Source organism: Paroedura picta, chromosome 3 (assembly GCF_049243985.1).
Source record: "Paroedura picta isolate Pp20150507F chromosome 3, Ppicta_v3.0, whole genome shotgun sequence".
NCBI classification, from domain to species: Eukaryota; Metazoa; Chordata; class Lepidosauria; order Squamata; family Gekkonidae; genus Paroedura; species Paroedura picta.
This window is the reverse complement of record NC_135371.1, coordinates 100,319,377-100,339,116: the sequence shown is the minus strand read 5'-3', so window position 1 is coordinate 100,339,116 and position 19,740 is coordinate 100,319,377. Positions and strand designations below refer to the sequence as shown.

Sequence of the window (19,740 nt, the reverse complement as noted above, 5' to 3'; positions counted from 1 at the left end):
AAAACTAAAATGATACTTTTCACTGTAAATGAATAACATGAAAGTAAACCAATGATTTTAATTTTTTTTTTAATCCCAACCAATTTACTTTATATTGTTGAGAGTTCTTATGCAACAGCCCATTTGTTAGCCTCTGGCAAAGGGATGCCAGGTTCCCACTAGGGGCAGGTAAGTGATGTTACACTACTGTAGGACTTGCTGAAACTCTATGGTTTGACCATCACCACTCTGGTGGCCAATGGGAGAATGAACAATTGAAAAATTGACATCAGCATAAAAGCATTAAATCACTTCTGGGGGGAAACTGGAAGTGATGTTCCACTGCTCTATGAATCTTCAGTGATTCTTAACACAGTGTGACTTCATTTCTGGGTATTCCCTGGAAATGATACAATACCATTGTACTGACACTCCTTCCTCCAAGACTTTCACCGGTTACCTGCTACTGACTAGCCTGTGTAAGGTAAGAGATTGTGCTTCTTTGCCACCTGTGTTGACACTTTCTAAACATAGAAACATAGACCTAAAAAGAACACAGTGACTTTGAAATAATGACCTTTTAATGCAGAGAATATTCTGCATCGGTAAAAATATCGAGACTGTACTGAATTATTCCTGAAGAACAATTCTGTTTTCCTCACACACAATTTCCCAAAGAGCAAAGTAAATAGGTTGGAATGCCACTAACATCCTGATCTGCCCCAGAGAAAGGTCTCTATCGGATATTTGCATACAATTGCAGCACCAGCTTTGGTTTATCAATAAGAACAGTTTAATATCCTGTAATACAATGTGAGGATCCTGAGCCTTTAAGGTACAGGGCTTAAAGTCTCTCTAGCTGAGATAAGGCTGAGTTTTTATCCACTGGCAATGCAGTATTCTGAAGACTTTATTTATTTGTGGCACCTTAGTCCTCATCACATAGATCATTAGTTCAGTCTGCAAAAACGTACCTTACCAAAGCTGCCCTTTCCAATGGCTCTCAAAATTTCAAAATGGTCAAAGGTGACTGTAAGGAAGAGTAAAGGATTAATAATAAAAGCCTTAGCCATTCAGTAATAAAATTAACTATCTTTCTGAGTGTAGGAAAGTCCATTTTATTTCTACTTATTTAATAATTGTGCAATTTGCCACTCTTCCAGCATAGCTGGCCCAGGGCAGTTTTCAACATTCATGTGTACAATTAATATATAAATATAAACAATAAACAATAAAACTGCATTACATTAAAACAACATTCAAGCCTGTAAAAACTAAGCTGATGGCCCTAGTTGTTCTACAGTTCATTAGCATAGTTCTAGTTTTGATTTTTCCATTTCAGATCTCAGACTTCAAGTTTCAGGTTTAGGGGAGTATTCATGCTGGGTTGTCATATGCTAGGCTGCAGACTCATTATGACAGGGGTCACCAACATTTTTGAGCCTGCAGGAACCTTTGGAATTCTGGCACAGGGCAGGGGGCACAACAACTAAATGGCTGGTGAAGTAGGTGGAGCTACTCACAATCTGGCTGATGCAGGAGGCAGAGCCAACCACAAATTGTCAGGGATCAAGGTTATATTTAACTCTAACATTTCAACATTTCAGACAGAGGTTCTGCTCAATAGGCAGCTTTTTAATCTACACAAGCAACTAGAAGGCCTGCTGAGCAAAAGCCCCACCCACCTTCTAAAAACACTTGATGGGAGCCAAAAAAGTGTTGGTAGATGCCACGGTGCTCATGGGCAAAATGCTGAAGACTCCTGGACTATAAATTAATAGTTTATCCTGATATTAGCTAAACTGCTACTCCACATCAATTCCCTACTGCAAAATAAGTGCCAAGTCAAAAACATCAAAAATGAAATTCAGTTTTATTTGTATTCCATTTGTACTAAATAAAAGAATTTATCTTCACATATTTATTTCTTATTGTTCTACCTGAAACACAGGTAGACAAAATTATCATTTTGAAATATTTTTTTCTGTTAAGGATTATGTGAACCTTCAAGTTACCAATAACTTTTCTTTAACTGGAATGGAAATGAAAGAATTACCTATATTATAACCTTCTGACCCAATACAAATTCCAAAATAATGTTTTATGACCAACTGACACATAAAATGCACTTCACCTAAAGTTAAGAGTAGGTCAAAATCATCACATACCGAAGAAAGGGCTTTGAAGCCCTCCTTTTTTTACCTGTACAATAGTGGTCCCCAACCTTTTTAAGGTTGAGGACCGCCTCCAGGGGTGGTGAAGAGACAGTGGCCCAGGCGCCGCGCATGCACCTTAGCGCCCCTGGTGGTGAAAATGTGCATTCATGGCAGCTCCATACATGCACGTTTTCACCACCAGGGGCAATAACGCACATGCGTGGGAGCGCCGCGCATGCGCGTTTGTGCCCGCCAGCATGCTCGCGGCCACGCTTGCTTCTTTCCCCCCAGCTCTCAGAGCAGAAAACTATCCTGGCCGCTTCTCTCGTGGCCTGGTGAGCTTCTCTCTGCGGGGGGGGGGAGGCAGGCGTGGCAGCCCATCACCGAGGCCTTCGCGGCCCACTAGTGGGCCGTGGACTGGGGGTTGACGACCCCCGCTGTACAAGACTCATTATCACACCTGTTTAAAGCTCTTGTAATGTCACAAAGCATGGTTTGTAATATTGTTCCAGCACACAGTTCTGTAGCATCCCTAGTATTGTTTTGCAATCCTATGTTCTATGTAAACTTCAATATAAACTGGTTTTACCATCACCTTATATTAAAAAAAAAGAAATATCAAAGTCACAGGAGACTAACTTGTACAGAATACCTTCTGGGCAGTCCTGAACCTGTGCCTTTCAAAAGGACTGCAGTAAATTTTTTGGCTGACTCTCCTTTTTGTGCACTCCAAGTTTGGTAAGGAATGGGTTCACAGGATTTGATTAGGCCTGCCATTTCCACAGAAAGTACTTTCTTTCAGGATCCGTAGCTTAGACACCATAAATCCAATCCTCACCAAACTCTGAGGGCAGGTAGAAGCAAGTCAGCCAGTGCTCCCCTGTGAATTTGGTGACTGTAGCATGCCACAGGGCCATTTTACTGCTTTGCAAACTTAAACCGTTAGTGAGGATGCTAAAAGTTCACGATGGTCCGTGAAAGGGTCACACCATGAACCATGAACTGAATCACATTTTTCCAGTTCCTAGCCATCCCTACTGTTTTGAAACACAGGAAGCATTAGGATAAGGGACCAGCATGGTGTTGCAATTAGAGGTCCAAGGCTTCCTTCTGCTGTAGAAGCTCATTGGGAGAACAGAGTTAAGTCATTTTGTCTGAGTCTAACATCTGACAGGGTTGTTGTGAAGATAAAATGGAGGAGGTTAGAATGATGTTGTAAGCAACTTTAAATTCTCACTGCAGAGCAAAGCAGGATATAAATAAGTAAACATGTAGCATCCCCTTAATTTCAGAGGCAATTCTTATCAAGGAATGATCAAGGCACGTCCTTCTTATAGAAGTTCATACACTTTGAATGAGGCAGAAATCAGGAAGGGCTAAAACCACCAGCCAATAAACTAATATAAAAAGCAGCCAAATTTTCATGCCAGACATATACTTGCATTTATTTGTATTTATATTTCATTAGTTGGTTGATTGGGGGCACCAAACATAGGTTACAGTTCACTAACAACATACAAACCTTAATTAACACGATCCCCCCACAACTGTCTGACACTGCCAAAGTGACACAACCATTAATTTCCAAACAATTAAAGACGTCAATGCAATATATCTATGATGGATTGAAAGTGACAGCAAACAATTGCTCATTGAAAATGTGAAGATGTAGTAATCTTAGCTAGTTGTATAATTTGTTCTATATCTCTGATGACTGGAAAATAAATATTTCCTGCACCAACATCAAAACGCTCTAAACTTCTAAAGTATTACTTACTAGCTTCAAAGCCCATTCCTAAGAACGGGCCCTGAAAGAGCCCCCTCCCATGGCCAGGCAGCTTAAAGTGGCTTTGGGCCGCAGCTCGCAGCCAAATCAAGTTGGGTGGGCGGGGGCTGGGCAGCTTGTTAGCAGGGACAAGACAGGGCTCCTTAGCAGGCAATCAGCAGGCCGGGAGGCCCTCGTCAGCAGGCCGAGCCTAGCAGGCCAAGAGGCCCTCATTAGCAAGGCCTCCACTACGACACTTTGCCCAGGGCCCTCTCACCTGCTGCTGGCTCCAGGCACTGAGGGCCGGGCCCAATCAGGACAAAGCTGGCTGCACCCTGATTGGCCCTATTCCAACTTGGACAGCCAGGCCCCCTAGGCTGTTTCAGAAATATATAGAGGAACAACAATGGATAAAGATGTACAGCATTAGTGAAGCAAGCCTCAGATCAGGCTGAAGATGCTAGTAGTTAAAGCCAACTTTTAAATTAGCATGATACTATATAACTGAAATGTTGTTATTCCTGCAAGCTACAGAGAGCACAGTCAAGGACTAAGTGAGCACAAGTAGTAAAATGGCTGCCACAGGAGTTGGCGCCAACAATAAAATAGCTGCCAGAAGAAGTGGAGGCAACCACAAGATGTAGGAAGTAAGGATATGAATACCTCAAATACATCTCTTTAATATTTTTGACAGAAGCTTTGTTTAACAGGATATTTTTTAATCTTCACAGTCAATTATAAGCCACACCTGCCTCTCCACTTGCTACAAACACTTGGGCTCCAAGAAAAGACATGCCATAGTGCCCACGGACACCATGTTGGGAATCTCAGTCTATTGTCTTTTATTGAACATACTAGCAGCAAATCCCATTTTTAAAATGGGCTTAGGAAGGGGCTCAGGCCACCAGTGGAGGTGGCAGTTGGGCAGCAAAGGGAGGCGGCAAGAACCCTTTGCGGGGCAAGCAGGCTGAGAAAGGCCCCCGCACCAGCTACGCACCTCCCGAGGTGGGCGGCAGGTAGGAGGGGCCTTTTCTGGGGTGCAAAGTGCTGTTGCCATGTCGGCAAAGTGGTAAGAGCCCTTGAGGGGCCAAGCGGGATGGGAAAGGCTCCTGCCGGCAGCTGCACACCTCCGGAGGTGTGTGGCTGGTGGGAGGGGCTTTGGCAGGTGGGGAAGGGCTGTCGCCCCATTACTGACACAGCGAGAGCCCTTCCTGGGCCCGGAAAGGCAGGGGCCTTTTTGGCCCATGAAGGGCTCTTGCCGCATCAGCAACATGGTGACAGACCTTCACAGGCCAAGGAGACCGGGAAAGGACCCTGCCGCCGGCCGTGCACCTCCAGAGGTGCACAGCCGATGGCAGGGACCTTTCTTGGGCCGCGAAGGGCTCCCGGTGCATCAGCCATGCGGGCTGGGGAAGCCCCTCCTAATGGGCTCTCACCTCCGGAGGTGACAGCCAGCCCACGAAGGCCTCTCACCAGGTCTGTGTCCTTGTCACTGGCCAGAAAGCTTCTAGTAGTGAGGCTGGGCGCAGACCTGAAGGAGGCGGGCACTCCAGGGGCCAGCACAATCTGGACGCGCCCAGCCTTGCTTGGAGCATCTGGATTGGTCCGCTGGACCTGAAGTGCTGTCCGGACAGGAGGTTCCTGTGCCCGGACAGCACCCAGACAGCAGAGAAAAGAGGCCGTACAGGACCGCTTAGATGGGCCTTTGAAAAATATATAGAGGAACTATGGTAAGGATATGGCTTGCCACTTACATCACCATAGCAAAAGAAACTTGACTTCTTAAAAAGTAAGCTTGGAAATCAGAGAATTTATAAATATTGTTATAATGCTATATCAATATTATAGGCTGCCAGGTCTCCCTTGGCCATCAGCATGGGTTGACAGATTCAGGTTGGGAGGCTCCTGGACATTAGGGGACAGAGTCTGAGGGAACAGTGGTGTACAATGCCATAGAGCCCACCCCCCAAAGCATACATTTTCTCCAGGGAAATTAATCTCTGTAGTTTGGAGATGAAGTATAATTTTGAGGGAACTCCAGGTCCCACCTCAAAATCTGACAGTGTGATATGGTACAGCCACTTTGGTGAGACTTGGTTTCAAGGATGTAAAGGAAAAGGAGGTTAGGTTGTTCAAAGAAGTGTTGATTGAGGACTTCTAGAAGCATCATACATGTTGTTTTTCTTCTGGCACAATGAAATATGTACTTTAATATTTTTTGCTAACTCATAGATGGCATTTTATTTGTTCATCAGTTAGTCATTTGGGACCCCAGAATCCCACCAACACCAGAACAACTAACATTCTATAGGTTGCAGTAGAACATACAGAATACTGTGTCAGACTTTGGGAGTTATTAATTTTAACCTTTCTGTAAATCAACAATCATTGTTGTTTTTCCCCCACTTGCAAGCAGCTGAAGCCCTTGAGACACCCATTTAAAAGAAAGCAATTATCCTTTCAAACAGTATGGTATTGCATAACTGTACAAAAAGTTCTAGAAGCATGAGGAAATTGGAAGAAAGCTGGATTATAGCAACGTTTGATTCCTTTTCCCTAGAATCCATACACAGATATGATTTATATCCCTTAAATTTATAGGATGCTTCTGCAAAATAGTACACATTTCAATATCATAACAAATATTTTATCCCCCCCCCCCCCAGGTTTGGAACTCAAGTGATTTTGGTAGGTAACAGACTGAGCAAAACTGTATACCAACTGAAGAGGGGAAAAATAGGAAAAAAGTGAGACCACAGTTCTTCTATAACATTAATAACTGAGAGTTATTAATGTGAGCTTTCACAACTGTCTCATATTGATCACAGAGGTTATAAGCAGCCCTTAAGAAATAACATAGCTACATTATTCAGGGGGCCTGTTATATAGGGCAAATAACCAGCATACCAGCATGTTTCAAGCTTAGGGCTTTCATTTGCCTGCACCTAGGCCCAAATGCCTATGTTCTCAAAATCTAGGGGTGGTAGGAAATAAATGGAGGGAGGGAGCATCCCCAGAGCCATGCTGTCAGCATTTCTCCTTCAAGTCTCTACGGTAATCTAGAACAGTGGTCCCCAACCTGCGGGCCACGGCCCGGCACCGGGCCGCAAAGGCCATGGTGCCGGGCCGCGGCTCCCTCTCCCCACCCCCCCCCCGCAGTAAAAAACTTCCCAGGCTGCAATCTTGCGGCCCGGGAAGCTTCTTACTGCGGGAGGGCGGGGAGAGGGAATCAGGGCCAGGCCGCGCCCGCGCGGCCCGATCCGCGGGCGCGGCCCGAAGCGTGGGCGTGGCCCGCGCGGGCGCGGTCCCCGCGGGCGCGGCCCGATGCCCTGCCGGTCCCCAGCCTAATAAAGGTTGGGGACCACTGATCTAGAACATTGCCATCTACCCTTAAAGAATGACACGCCACCCACTGACACTGAGAAGAAGACCTGATAGGAAGAGGGGTGCAGGACACCAGAACCATGAAGCCAGCCAGACCCAGGAAGAGACTCTGGTGCCTGGTGCAAGGAAATCAGGCAAAGAGCCTCCAGGAAACAGCTGCCTCTTACCTTCACTCATGACAATAGTTTCAGAGAGATGTACATGATAGTATTATGGGAGATGGACACAGTTTGTTTGCCTCTCCACCACCCTGTTCCCAAAGGGAGAGGAAGCAAGGAGTTCTTGAGTAGAGAGGTGCTTTGCACATGCTGACTCAGAGAGCTTTGTCTTCCTGTTCAGGTGGGCTTCAGTGTCCCTCAGCTTGGCCAGTGGACCTAGCTCTCTGTCTACCACCTCCACTAGCTGCACGCTATATGTTTTTAAGCAGAGGCTAGATAGTCATCATACAGAAATGCTCATTTTATGAACTTAGGCAGATTGGGAGTGGAGGGGTGTTCCAGTGTTTGTCTCTTGTGGCTCTTTCTTGCATACCCAGGGAATTGCTGATCACCACTGTGAGATGGTAGGTTAATCTCCTCCAGGCCAGTGGATTCTGGAGATTTTTTGGTGCATGTGTGTGTGGGGGGGGGGTGTCACCTGGGCATGAAATTGGAGTCACTGTGAATGGGCAGGTAGTTATAAGTTCTTGCATTGTGCTGGGGGTCAGACTAGATGACCCTGGAAGTCTGTTGGAAATTTTGTTAGGTAAAAATAATACATCATGCAGACGTGTGTATAGATTCTATAAAACTTTACTATTATAAAGATAACAAACAACAACTGCAGCCTCTAAACTACACTATCTTAGCTTCTATGGCTATAACAGAAACGTCTCTTGGCTCAGTGCCTCACACACTCAAACTGTCATCTTGACTAACCTGTCAGTTGGTGGGAAACTGGGGTAGTCAAGATGCTTTGTTACCCTTATTAGGGCCCCAGTAACAGACAAATAAAGAATTTGTTTTTCTAAACTCCCGTGTCCTGTGTACATAATATAAAAGGGCCCTCCACACATCGAGGGAATGCAGGGACCTTTCAGAAACGGAGGTCAGTTCAGGAAAAATTACGGGCAGAGTGATAGATTGGGACATGTAGAACCCAGAAACCACCTTGGGAAGTGTGACAGAGTAACCTTTCTAGGAAGTAACTGCAAGAAGGGGGGATCAGCTCTTAGAGCGACAATCTCTCCCACCCTCCTAGCTGAAGTAATCACAACCAGGAAAACAGTATTCATGGTCAAGAGGCCCAAAGGAACCAAATTCAACGGTTCAAAGTGAGGGAGTATTAAGGCTGAAAGAACCAAGGATAACGACCACTATAAGGCCACCTATGGACAGGGAGGAAACATACTGAGCAAACCCTTCAAGAAACACTGAGATAACTTGGGGGGGGGGGAAGAGTTTTGAAACTGGTCATGAAAAGCAGACAGGGCCATCAAGTACAGATAGAGGTTACTGCCAGACCCTGGTGAGCTAATGAAAGCAAATACTCCAAGACTGCAGGGAGTGGGCAGGAAAATGGACAGAGGTGCCTCTCCTGGGCCTATTCCTCGAACTGGGCCTATTTAAGGTAGTATGCATATCGTGTAGATCAGCGGTCCCCAACCTTTCTGAGGTCAGGGACCGCCTCCGGGGGTGAGGGGAGAGCCGACGGCCCAGGTGCCGTGCATGCGCCTTTTCGCCATCAGGTGGCGGTAAAGCGCATGTTTGGCAACTGCGCACATGCGTGTTTGCATTGCCAGCATGCCGGTGGCCGCACCTGCCTCTTCCCTTCCCTCTCGCTGTGGGAGGGGGAGGCAGGCGCGGTTGCCGGCGGCCCGATAGCGGGCCACAGACCGGGGGTTGATGACCCCCGGTTTAGATGAGTGTCTAGACTGTAGTAAAACTGTATTTGGCATGACTGGGACAGTCCTCATGCTTAGACTTCTTAGACCTCTTGGGATAAGGTATGGAAGGCTGAACTGGTGCAGCATGTTCCGTAATGGCCTCCTTTGTAGCGGGAGTCAGGTACAGAGTCTGAAAAACTGGTTTCTTCTCATGACAGCTTGGAACTGATGCCAAAACCAAGGCTGTCATGCAAACCGAAGCAGCTCCAAGGGTACGGGCAGGAATGAAAGTTGATTCAGATGCCGGCTTAGGAGGGCCTGTTGAGAGGGCCTTCTCCCACAGTGCGGCCTTCAGCCTGGAAGCGCAATCTGACTTGGCCTTCGGAGTAAACTTTTGGCATATGTGGCATATGCCGATATTGTGCGCCTCCCGCAGCCAAAGAAGGCATCGGTCATGCTCATCCATGTGGGGGATCTTAACCACACAACGGGAACACGTCTTGAAAATGGCCTTTCAGGCCATCAATGAAAATAAAGAAGCTGTTCTAGACTTCAACTATACTTCGCAGCAGCAAAAAAGGAACTGAAGGTAAGGGGGGTTCTCCGTCCCTAGTCATGTATGCATTCTGGCGGGAAGCCACACACATGCATACCATGTCGGGGCAGTAGGGTCCCCTATAGAAGCTAAGCTAGAAAAGATTTTCCTTGGTTGGCCTGCGCTTGTGCAGTCCTAATGTGGGGCTGCATCACAAGACAGATAATGAACACTAAGAAAGTATCCTCAGTTTACATCATTTACAAGACCTCCTCAAGGTAAAGTAAGACTTTGAGAGAACTAAAGATTTGTACCCTAAAACCAAACAAGGACATTCGTCATAAAAGGACAAGTGCTCCAATGTGTATGTCATTCTGACTGGAAGGAAGAGCTTACTTTGGAACACTGATTGTTTTAGGAAGCACATCTGACTAATGGGACTAATAATCTCTTTTCTGGAAATGTTGCTTCCATCTCTAATGGAAGAAAACTACTTGAAGAAATCACACAGGATGATGCCATAATGAAAGAAGAAAACTGTGTGGCTCAGCAATCACATATACATTCCAATAAAGTTAACTTCAATTACACTAAAAGTATTTCAGTCTTTCATTTAGTCACATTGTAAATCAGAAGATGAAAAATATCTTCACTTCAATATTATAGAACGGAGTAACTGGATGAGCCAGTTTCACACACTTTCCTCAGCTTGTTCATATTACATGCTACTGCACAAAGTCAAAATGAGCACATAGTCTTTTAGCCAGCTTTCCAGAGCTATTGTAAAAATGTTCAAGAGACACCACAGTCCCAAGTTTATAGGACTAACTAAAATACATCTACCCCTTGAGTCAACTGACAGCCAGAATACCATCCTATATCACGGATCCTCAACATAGTCCCCAACAACTTTCCTACTGCCCACCAAGAAAATGGTTTGGGCCAAGTGGGGCTCCTACCCAGCTGTTTCCTGATTGGCTGCCATGGCAATGACCGTTTTATTCTCTCTCCTACTCTTCTTTTTCAGTGTACTTGGAGGCAGAGAGCTCTGCCTCCCACTATTGCTATTTTGTGATTAGTTCTGTCTCCAACAGTTCATGCCCACTACCCTGTGTCAGAATTCCAAAAGTGCTCACAGGCTCCAAAAGGTTAGGGATGCATGACCTACACCCATCTGCACAGGGAGAGTGAAGCACAGCAGGTGGCAGGGTAGGTCAAGACAAATGCTACTTCTAGCTCTTTTGCCTGAGCCTTTCCTGTACTTGCATTTACAGCCTCGTGGGCTACTTCCATTGCCTACTTGTAATCCATGTCATTTTTGTTTTAATAATTTCATTAAAGTTTAAGATTTAGGTCTAGGGAGCATGAGCAGTAGGTTAAGTTGCTCACATATTATTAGTTGCAAAAGCCCCATCCCTCAATCTGGCCTGCAGGAGTAGAAAGAAGGCCCAGAGCTTGACTGAGGGAAATCTGCTCATTCCTTTGCTGCCCCAAGCCAGGCAGGAACTCTAGAAGAGTTGCAGCAGTAACAAGAACCACTGAAGAAGCAGCCTTGTACTTCCATGTTAGTTTAGTCTTTCTCTTTTCCTGCGTTACTGGGCATTGTTTGCTGGGACTGAGTGACCTTTCAGAAGGATACTGACAATTCTGTTTCGATTAATTTTACTATGTTCATAGCCACTGTGATTTAGTTCTACACCTAGTTGTGAAGTTCTGGGGTTTATGATGAACATTGTTATACTGAGAACACTATTTAATGTCTGGAATGTTTTTACTTTGGAAGCAATTCCCCATTTTGTCAAACCATAAAGGTGCTGTCATTGTTTTGACACCACCACCACCCCCCATTGGAAAGGTTTACATACCTTCCTGTCTTATGCTCCTGTCTACTTTTGCTCAGCGCTAACAACCCTGGAACACACTCTCCATAAACAACTATAACTCAGGCTGCAGGCCAGCTCACACCTGTGTACATGCCCAGATCTCAAGGAGGCTCCTGACAAGATGGAGAACCTACAGACTTTCTAGAGATATTCAGAACTGTAAGTAACTAGACTTCAATTAGGTAATTGCCTCTACAAATGTAGTTTCACACTGATTATTTCTGGGTTCAATTAATGGGAAAACAAAAATATTTAAAACTGTGAAAAGGGCTTGACTTGCCAACAGTTAGATAAATTACTCTTGGCAAGTAATTAGAGATGTCGCTACAGATTGCCTTTTCTTAATTATTCAGGCCAGAACTTTACAGGCTGATAAGAAGCACAATTATTTTAATAATCAGGGTCATTCCAAAGTACCCTAGCCCTACAGAAATTAATAGCACTCACGAAATGCAGTGCCACTATTTTTCAGAGATAACTAGCTCAAGTATTATTTGATTACGTGGACTAAACAGTTTTCCAGCAGTCCTGAAAGGTTAGCTGTTCCCACTGCTTGTCTGGCAACCAAAGGAAGACATTTTAAAATTAAAGTGATCATGTCATCCAAGATCCGACAGCTATTTCCTCATGTTAATATGGGATGGACCTGCTGAAGTAACATGTAAAAATAATCATAAACATTTGGAATAGGGAAGAGAATTTTTTGTCCATTTATTCTGTAATCTCATTATGCTTTGAGTTTCATTCCTCATAAATTCAGGTTTGGCTAGCCAGACTCCTGCCCGGAAAGATTTACCAGATGTTTGGAAGCAGTGTCTGGATGGCTCAGGCAGAGTCACGTCAAACTCAACCCCCCCCCCCACCCCGACACTTAAAATGAAATGGCCAAGAAGGTAAGGAAGACTATGCCCTTCTCATTTTTTTCTGAGAAAAGGCACCCAGAATATGTGCTTATAATGGAACAACTATTAGAGTCAAGGAGGCCTGACCTGGGTTCTCTGAGAAAGGGCAAAACGTGTGTGCGCACAACAATCAAGGCAGCCATTGCCATGGCTCTGCCGCCTCCGCTCACCTCCTCCACCACCACCCGCCATCACCACATGCCTCCACACGCTGCCACCTGCCACCACTGCAACAGGCAACCCCAGGGAAGGGGCCAGGTGACTCCAAATGAGGTCCCGACCCCAAGGTTGAGAACCACTGAGAAAGAGGCACCCAGAGGAGTCGCCCATTGTATATTGAGCGTTCTCAGATGGAATGGCTGTTCAGGAACCAGGAAAACTCTCCCCTTTAGACAATACATTCCCACCTTCTAAAGCAGGCTTTCTCAACTAGGGTTTTGTGAAATCCTGGGTTTTCTTGATGGTTCTGGTTTCCTGAATGCATGGAAATTAATTAAATTTAAATATGTTTTTTAAATTTGTTAAATATTTATTGAGTGATATGACCACATATGGCAAGGGTGGCCGACCTGTAGATCTCCAGATATCTATGGAATATAATTCCCACGAGCACCTGCTACCTCTGATATATCAAGTCAACCTTCCTCCCCCTCCCAAAATGGCCAATGATGGGCCTGGAGGGGGTGGGAAAGGGAGGGGCCCCAGTTGGGCATGTACACAGCAATGATTCCAAACCATATTCTACATGATCGCACCACTTCTGAGGTTTCTTGAAACCTTAAGGGTTTTCTCAATGGTAAGAAAGTTGAGAAAGCCTGTTCTAAGATAAAGTGGTGCCTTGATTGAAGACTGCCCTCTTCACAGTGCTTCATTCATCAATTGGCTTGTTAAGTATCTGACACACACACACACACACACACACACACAAAAACCAATTTCATTTGCTGCGGTGAATTTAATGTCAATTCATTAAGCTATATTACATTTGCTGAAGAGTATGTGTTCTTACCAATTCCATTGAACACATAGGGCTGGGACTGTGCTTTCAAACTAACACAGCAAAGCCATTTATAACTGTTTCCAAATTAGGTGTCAGTGCATTAGATAGGGCACATAATTTATCTCATTGCTGTTTGCATGTTTAGTGGATTTTTAATAAACATTGATGAGGGATGATGGGTGAATGTATATGGTCCTAGGACCCCAGCCAAAGTCACAATATTTTTGTCTGTATAAGGGCCAAAGCAGACATAATACTGATCAAGGATTACCATCTATTTATAAAAAGTAAACTGTATCTGCTTGCAAATAAGCTTGTGCACTAAGGGTCTGACCTGGACCGATTTGGCTTTGTCTGAAGCCGCTTCTGACAGCCTCAAATTCATCTGAAGCACTTTGGCCAAAGCATCCAAAGTGCTTTGACACCCATTAAAGAAAGTGGTGCCATTCACTTTAATAGGAATTTAGGCTTTTCTGCCTTTCCTGGGGCCTGGGGCCTGGGGGATAAGTTATAGCCTCCAAACATTCCGGGTAGCTCCAGGAGGCTTTTCTCTGACTCCCCACCAAATTTCAGAAAGATTGGACCATGGGGTCCAATCCTAGGGTCTCCCAAAGAGGGTGCGCCCATCTCTCCATTATATCCAATGGTGTCCCTAGAATTAGACCTCTTGGTCCAACCTTTCTGACATTTGGAGGGCAATCAGGGAACAGCATCCTGGAACAACATTGAATGTTTGGAGGCTGTAACTTAACCCCCCCCCCAAGCCCTTGGAAAGATGGAAAAACCAAAATCCCCATTAAATCAATGGCGCATTTGACTTCCCAGGGGCCAGGAAGGAAAGGTAAGTGGCCATTTAAATTTTAAATGGCTACCACTGCAGCGCTCCAAATCGCTCCAAAGCGGGCTGCTCCAGCTCAGTTTTTTTGATGGGCGGTGCAGTTCGGACCACCTCGGAGTAATATGTCTCCGAATCGGGGCAGCTTTGGAGTGATTAGGATTGAATCGCACAACCCTACTTGCAGCTGTAATGAAAGCCAGCTTGGTATAGTGGTTAGGAATGCCAACTTCTAATCTGGCAAGATGTGTTTGATTCTAATCTGGCAAGCCCTGCTCCTCCTCCACATGCAGCCAGCTGGGTGGACCTTGGGCTCACCACAACACTGATAAAGCTGTTCTGACCGAGCAGTGATATCAGGGCTCTCTCAGCCTCACCTACCCCACAGGGTGTCTGTTGTGGGGAGAGGAAAGGGAAGGCGATTGTAAGCCGCTCTGAGACTCCTTCTGGTAGAGAAAAGCGGTATATAAAAACCAACTCTTCCTTCTTCTAACTGATGCCATGGCTTTGGTTGCCACAAGGCCGGGTAGATCACAACGCTGAGAGGAAGAGGGAGAAAAGGAGGAGGCAAGGTGAGTCTACTAAGGCAGGAAGGGAAAGGCTGCAGAACACCTCTAGAGCTCTCGACCCCTGGTTGGGAAGCCCTGATCCAGTATGACATGTAGTTGGTATGGGTAGAAAGATTTCACTGCATCTTTTGTGTAATTCTGTGAAACAGGTTATATTGAGAGACAGTGATTGGCCTAAGAACACACAGTGAGACATGGCTGAGTAGGCATCTGAACCCAGGTATCCATGGTTACATCCTCTGGCATTCTTCCCCCCAACACAAATTAGTACTGACCCAGCACAGTTAAAAAGTTGTTTATTATTTATTTTTAAACAGTTAATTTTGTGTGTTCGAGTTGGCGGAGAAAACAGAAAGGGAATTCATTAGCTTTTAAGCTTTATTAGGAATGCATTCTTTTGTGAGCTTTCATCTCCTCTCCAGGTTTACCTTCAATGTACCAGCCTAAACAACATGAATAATGAACCCCTTGATACTGCAGCCTGGACATCAGCACTGACGCAAATGATAAATGCATGCTGATAATGACTCACTTTGCCAAAGTGTTGAGTGAAGTAAGGGCCCTTGTGAATTCAGCAGTCAATTTGAATTTATAATATGTTACTTTTGCTGGAGTCTGACATAGTATGTTTTTGTTAAGTTAATAACAAAACAAAGAACATGTGTAATTAGGGCTTTTTTCTGACAGTTTTTAAAAAATCAATCAACTTTCTGTGTTCATGTTTTCCCAACTATATCTTATTAAACCATTATTATCTAAAATAAAGCTGTATTTGGAAAACACCTTGTGACTTCTAAACAAAAAGGTTTAACAGATGCACAGAAAACTAGCAGCAGTAACTACAGGCACGCAAAATAATATTGCATATTGTAAACCATGGATGTGGAACCTGCAGACAAGTGCCAAAGTTGGCACTGGCAGAGTTCATGTAATTTCTGGACAGGAGGTCAATGGGCCAATGGCGTAGGTGCTCCTGACTCTCTCCAGTGCTGTCCTGCACAACAGATCACCAGCCAAAAAAATGAGGAGAGCTTTAGGAGATATACTGCAATATATACTAAGTAACTCTGTGTGCTATATTATCCAGGAAACAGGTTTTTCGCTTGAAATATGTCAGACATAGTAACACTCCAATCCTACAACCACTCATAAGCCCAGACTCAGCACCAATGAAAAACTTTATGGAGAATGGAAAAATGAACATCTCTGGGCATCTTAAGACTGTCAAGGTAAATCTGGATACAAGAGTGGAACCATACTAGACAATCACAGCAGCCAATTTTAGAAACCCCTTGCAGATTAACATACTCTGCAGTGTAAAACATAACCAAGCGGAGGGATAAATCTCACACCAATGACCAGGGTAAAATGACAGTCTGCAGAGCAATCAGTGGAAAACCAGGTTGGGTAGAGGTATCATGACAGGAATAGAAAAGACCAAGGAGCGTAGATGACAGAAAGATGAGACAAGATCTTTTTTTTGGGGGGGGGGGACTGCAGGGAAAGGATTACTTGCTTGCTGAACAGTATCAGCTCAGAAATTTGTAGAATGAAGAAAAAAACCAAAAGGATTGGTGATGAGGGGCCACCACTCATTGTTAGGGAGCCTACAGGTGAGACCTGGGGATCCTCCAGAATTACAGCTCATCTCCAGACTACAGAAATCAGTTCCCCAGGAGAAAATGGCTGCTTTGGACTCTGTGGCACGGTACCCCACTGAGGTCCTTGTCCTCTCCAGGCTCCAGTGCCTAATCTCTAGGAGTTTTCCAACCTAGATTTGGTGATCCCACACTCCTGTCGCTTGCCAGTGGCCTGGGAGGACCTGGCAACCCTACTCACTATGAAATTGCTCTGCACATTTTCCAGACTAAACATCCATGATTAAGCTATTGATCAAGTAACACATTTTCAAAGGCATTCTAAAAGCAGTTTAGCAGAAAGACTGCTAACTTGGCTTTGTTTTATGATTCTTTGAATTATACAACAAACAACCACATGTCAGATAAACAGTAACCTTTTTCAAGGTATAAAATTAATGGTGCCTAGGTACAAGATTAATCTTCAATACCATTGCCATACAGGTCACATATTACAAGAGGCATGAAATGGTTGCTTATATATGAATTACTGTAAAAGAATATCTCTTTTCTATAGAAGTTCACTGACTCATCCAACACTATAGATTTTCCTCATTGTATCATTCCCTACCACAGAAAAATTTATTCTTTAAATACCACCTGTCCTAATATTTAATGTTGTAATTTTGGTAATACTATCCTCTGATGCTGGCAGTGCAAAATCTTCCAGTTTTTTTTTTTTAGCTCCAGTTTAGAAAGATGGATTCTAGCTAAATGCCCAAATCTTATCCAAAATTGCAGATATTCTATCCATGGACTGACACTCTATAAAAGGTGCTAGGAGTCTCAAATCAGAAGACTAATGTATGGGGGCACAAACTGTTTCCTCCCCTCACTGTTGGGGGGGGTGCCTTTAGAAAAACAATAACAGTATTGTGTTATACCAATATGTGTATGTTATACCAAATTATGAAATCCCTAGCTCCTTCCTTTGTAGAGGTGTAAAAGGAAAGTAACTAATGAGTTACATGTATTGGTATACTATGATGTAATGATATTCTAGCACTAACTGAAAACAAAAAACATGATGAACACTGATGAAACCTTATTTCCAACTCCATGATGGAACTTGCAGATGGACAGGCCTGCTGTCTTGACCTCTGCTGTACTGCAGTGCCAATGACAGAGATGCCCAGAGGCTGGTACTGCAGCTACCTGCTCATTAGAAATCAGGTGGTACAAGGAATCTGTACATAGCCCCATAAAACTCTGTCCCCTTCAGTTGGAACAGCTTGTTGCTCAGACACAGATCAACTGGACTTCCTTGACCACTTGCTGAACCATCTTCTTGTCTACAGGCACTACTGGTATGAGATAGACAGTGTTTCTCTTTCTCAGAGTATCAACTTGGCGTAGTGAGCAGCCACTAATCTGGAGAACTGGGTTTGATTCCCCACTCCTCCACATGCAGCCAGGGGAGTCACCTTGGGCTACTCACAATTCTTCTAGGGCTGTTCTCAAAGAGCAGTCAGAGCTCTCTCAGCACTACCTACCGCACAAGGTGTGTGTTGTGAGGAGAGGTAGGGAAAGGTGTTCGTAAGCTGCTTTGGAATTCCCTTCATGTAGTGAAAAGTGGGGTATAAAACCCAGCTCTTCTCTTTGCAGGCAGTTTGAAAGAGAGATTCCTGCAGTGCTGTATACAGTGTGCACTCATCTTTGGGGTCTGCTGTTGTATTATGGTTTTAATTGGAAATTATTATTTTACTATTAGTGCAAGGCGTCTTGAACCACAAAGAAGAATGGGGTATGTTTTTAATAAATAAATAATTTCACTATGGGCTTTGCATTTCAAAAACTTGCTCATTCTTTAAATAGCACAAAAGAAATAGGATTTTAAACCACAAAATATGATCACTCTTTCATCCACAATATTTCAGGATGTGTGCTCTTCTCAACAGCCTGGATCTCCAAAGTTTATGCCGATAAATCCTATTAAATCTATGATAATATATATGATGGAGGCAGAAAGAATGACAATGACTACATACTTTCCCTTACAAATATCCCATTGGAGGCGGCAAAATTAAAACCAGCTACTAATACTGCTGAGGCAGCACCAGGGATTATTTATGACAGACGTCAATGCAGAATGCTTGCACCTACAAAACTATAATTTGCAGTCTCCAAGAAAGTTTCAGGGTGGCATTTTCACATTATATTTTTCAATTAGCTTAATGCACACACATCCCTTATAAAACTCCCCAAATAATAGCAAGATTCATTTTGGACCAAGACCAGCAGGCATTCTAGCCAAATATGGACATTGCTGCTGTCCGGAAACTTGCCAGCAGCATGGCAGGCAGCAATGGACACAGTCAACTTAAGCCTTAAAGAGTATGAGTCAGCAGCTGCCTGCCTGGGGGGAAAAGGGTTCATTCTTACAAAATCCAAGGAGCATTAGAGTGTTTCAGACTGAAATTTGGTCCTCAGTACAAAGAAAATGGAGTGGCAGTTGGCAGCAACAATTACTGAAGCGGGACACGTCTTCTGGTGTGCCTCATCAAACGGAAATGTAGACGGACGTGACGCCCGTTGTCCCGCCCACAAAGCACACCAGAAGATGGAGGGCCCAGCCAGGGGCTGTGCTGGCCCCTGGGGCCTGGGCAGCTGCTGCGTGACCCACAGGGGTCGAGACAGCAACAGAGGAGCACGGAAGCAGGAGGGCGGAAAGCAAGGGAGTGAGTGCGCTTGTGCCCGTGTTTGCTTGCTTGGAGGGAGGGAGGAAGGAAGGAAAACCACTAGCTAAAGGGGGAAAAGGAGGGGGGAAGAGAAGTGAGTCTCTGTGTGTTTGCAAGTGAGGGAGGGGAGAGGAAGCAGGGAGGAGGTTGTGAAGCCAACAGATAAGCGGGGGGGGGGGAACCACGGGGGAGAGGAAAGAGAATCTCTGTATGTCTCTCTGTGTGTTTGGGAGGTAGGGGTACCTGACAAAGTCTTTCCAGAGCAGGTATGTGTCTCACATACCCGCTGAGAGTCAGACTATTAGGACAATTTATTATAGCAGCATAAGAATATGCTTGAGAAGAGAAAGAATACACTGCCGAGACAAAATGTTGCACTTTGAGAAGGAACAACATTAAATGCATTACAGGACCCAAAAGGGGAAACAACAACAAAACATCCCACAAAACCCTTTTGTCTGCTGGCTAATGATGACTGTTAAATCTCCTTTGCTTTGATGCTGTTCCTTCATATTTTTCTACCTATCTCAGAGTGTTTGCTTGCAAGGTATGT

The 19,740-nt window shown here is 44.6% G+C and overlaps 1 protein-coding gene across 6 annotated transcripts in view; it reads right to left on the bottom strand.

Moving 5' to 3' along the window:
• The window catches only part of STK32A (serine/threonine kinase 32A), a 154,842-nt gene that overhangs the window by 110,865 nt on the left and 24,237 nt on the right, over positions 1-19,740 (bottom strand). For 4 of the 6 annotated variants that reach the window (XM_077326999.1, XM_077326998.1, XM_077327002.1 and 1 more), the window contains one exon: positions 954-1,009. The exons of the other annotated variants lie outside the window; for them this stretch is intronic. In XM_077326999.1, coding sequence (XP_077183114.1) covers positions 954-1,009 — 56 coding nt within the window. The remainder of the gene's footprint in view (positions 1-953; positions 1,010-19,740) is intronic. 6 annotated transcript variants of the gene reach the window in all.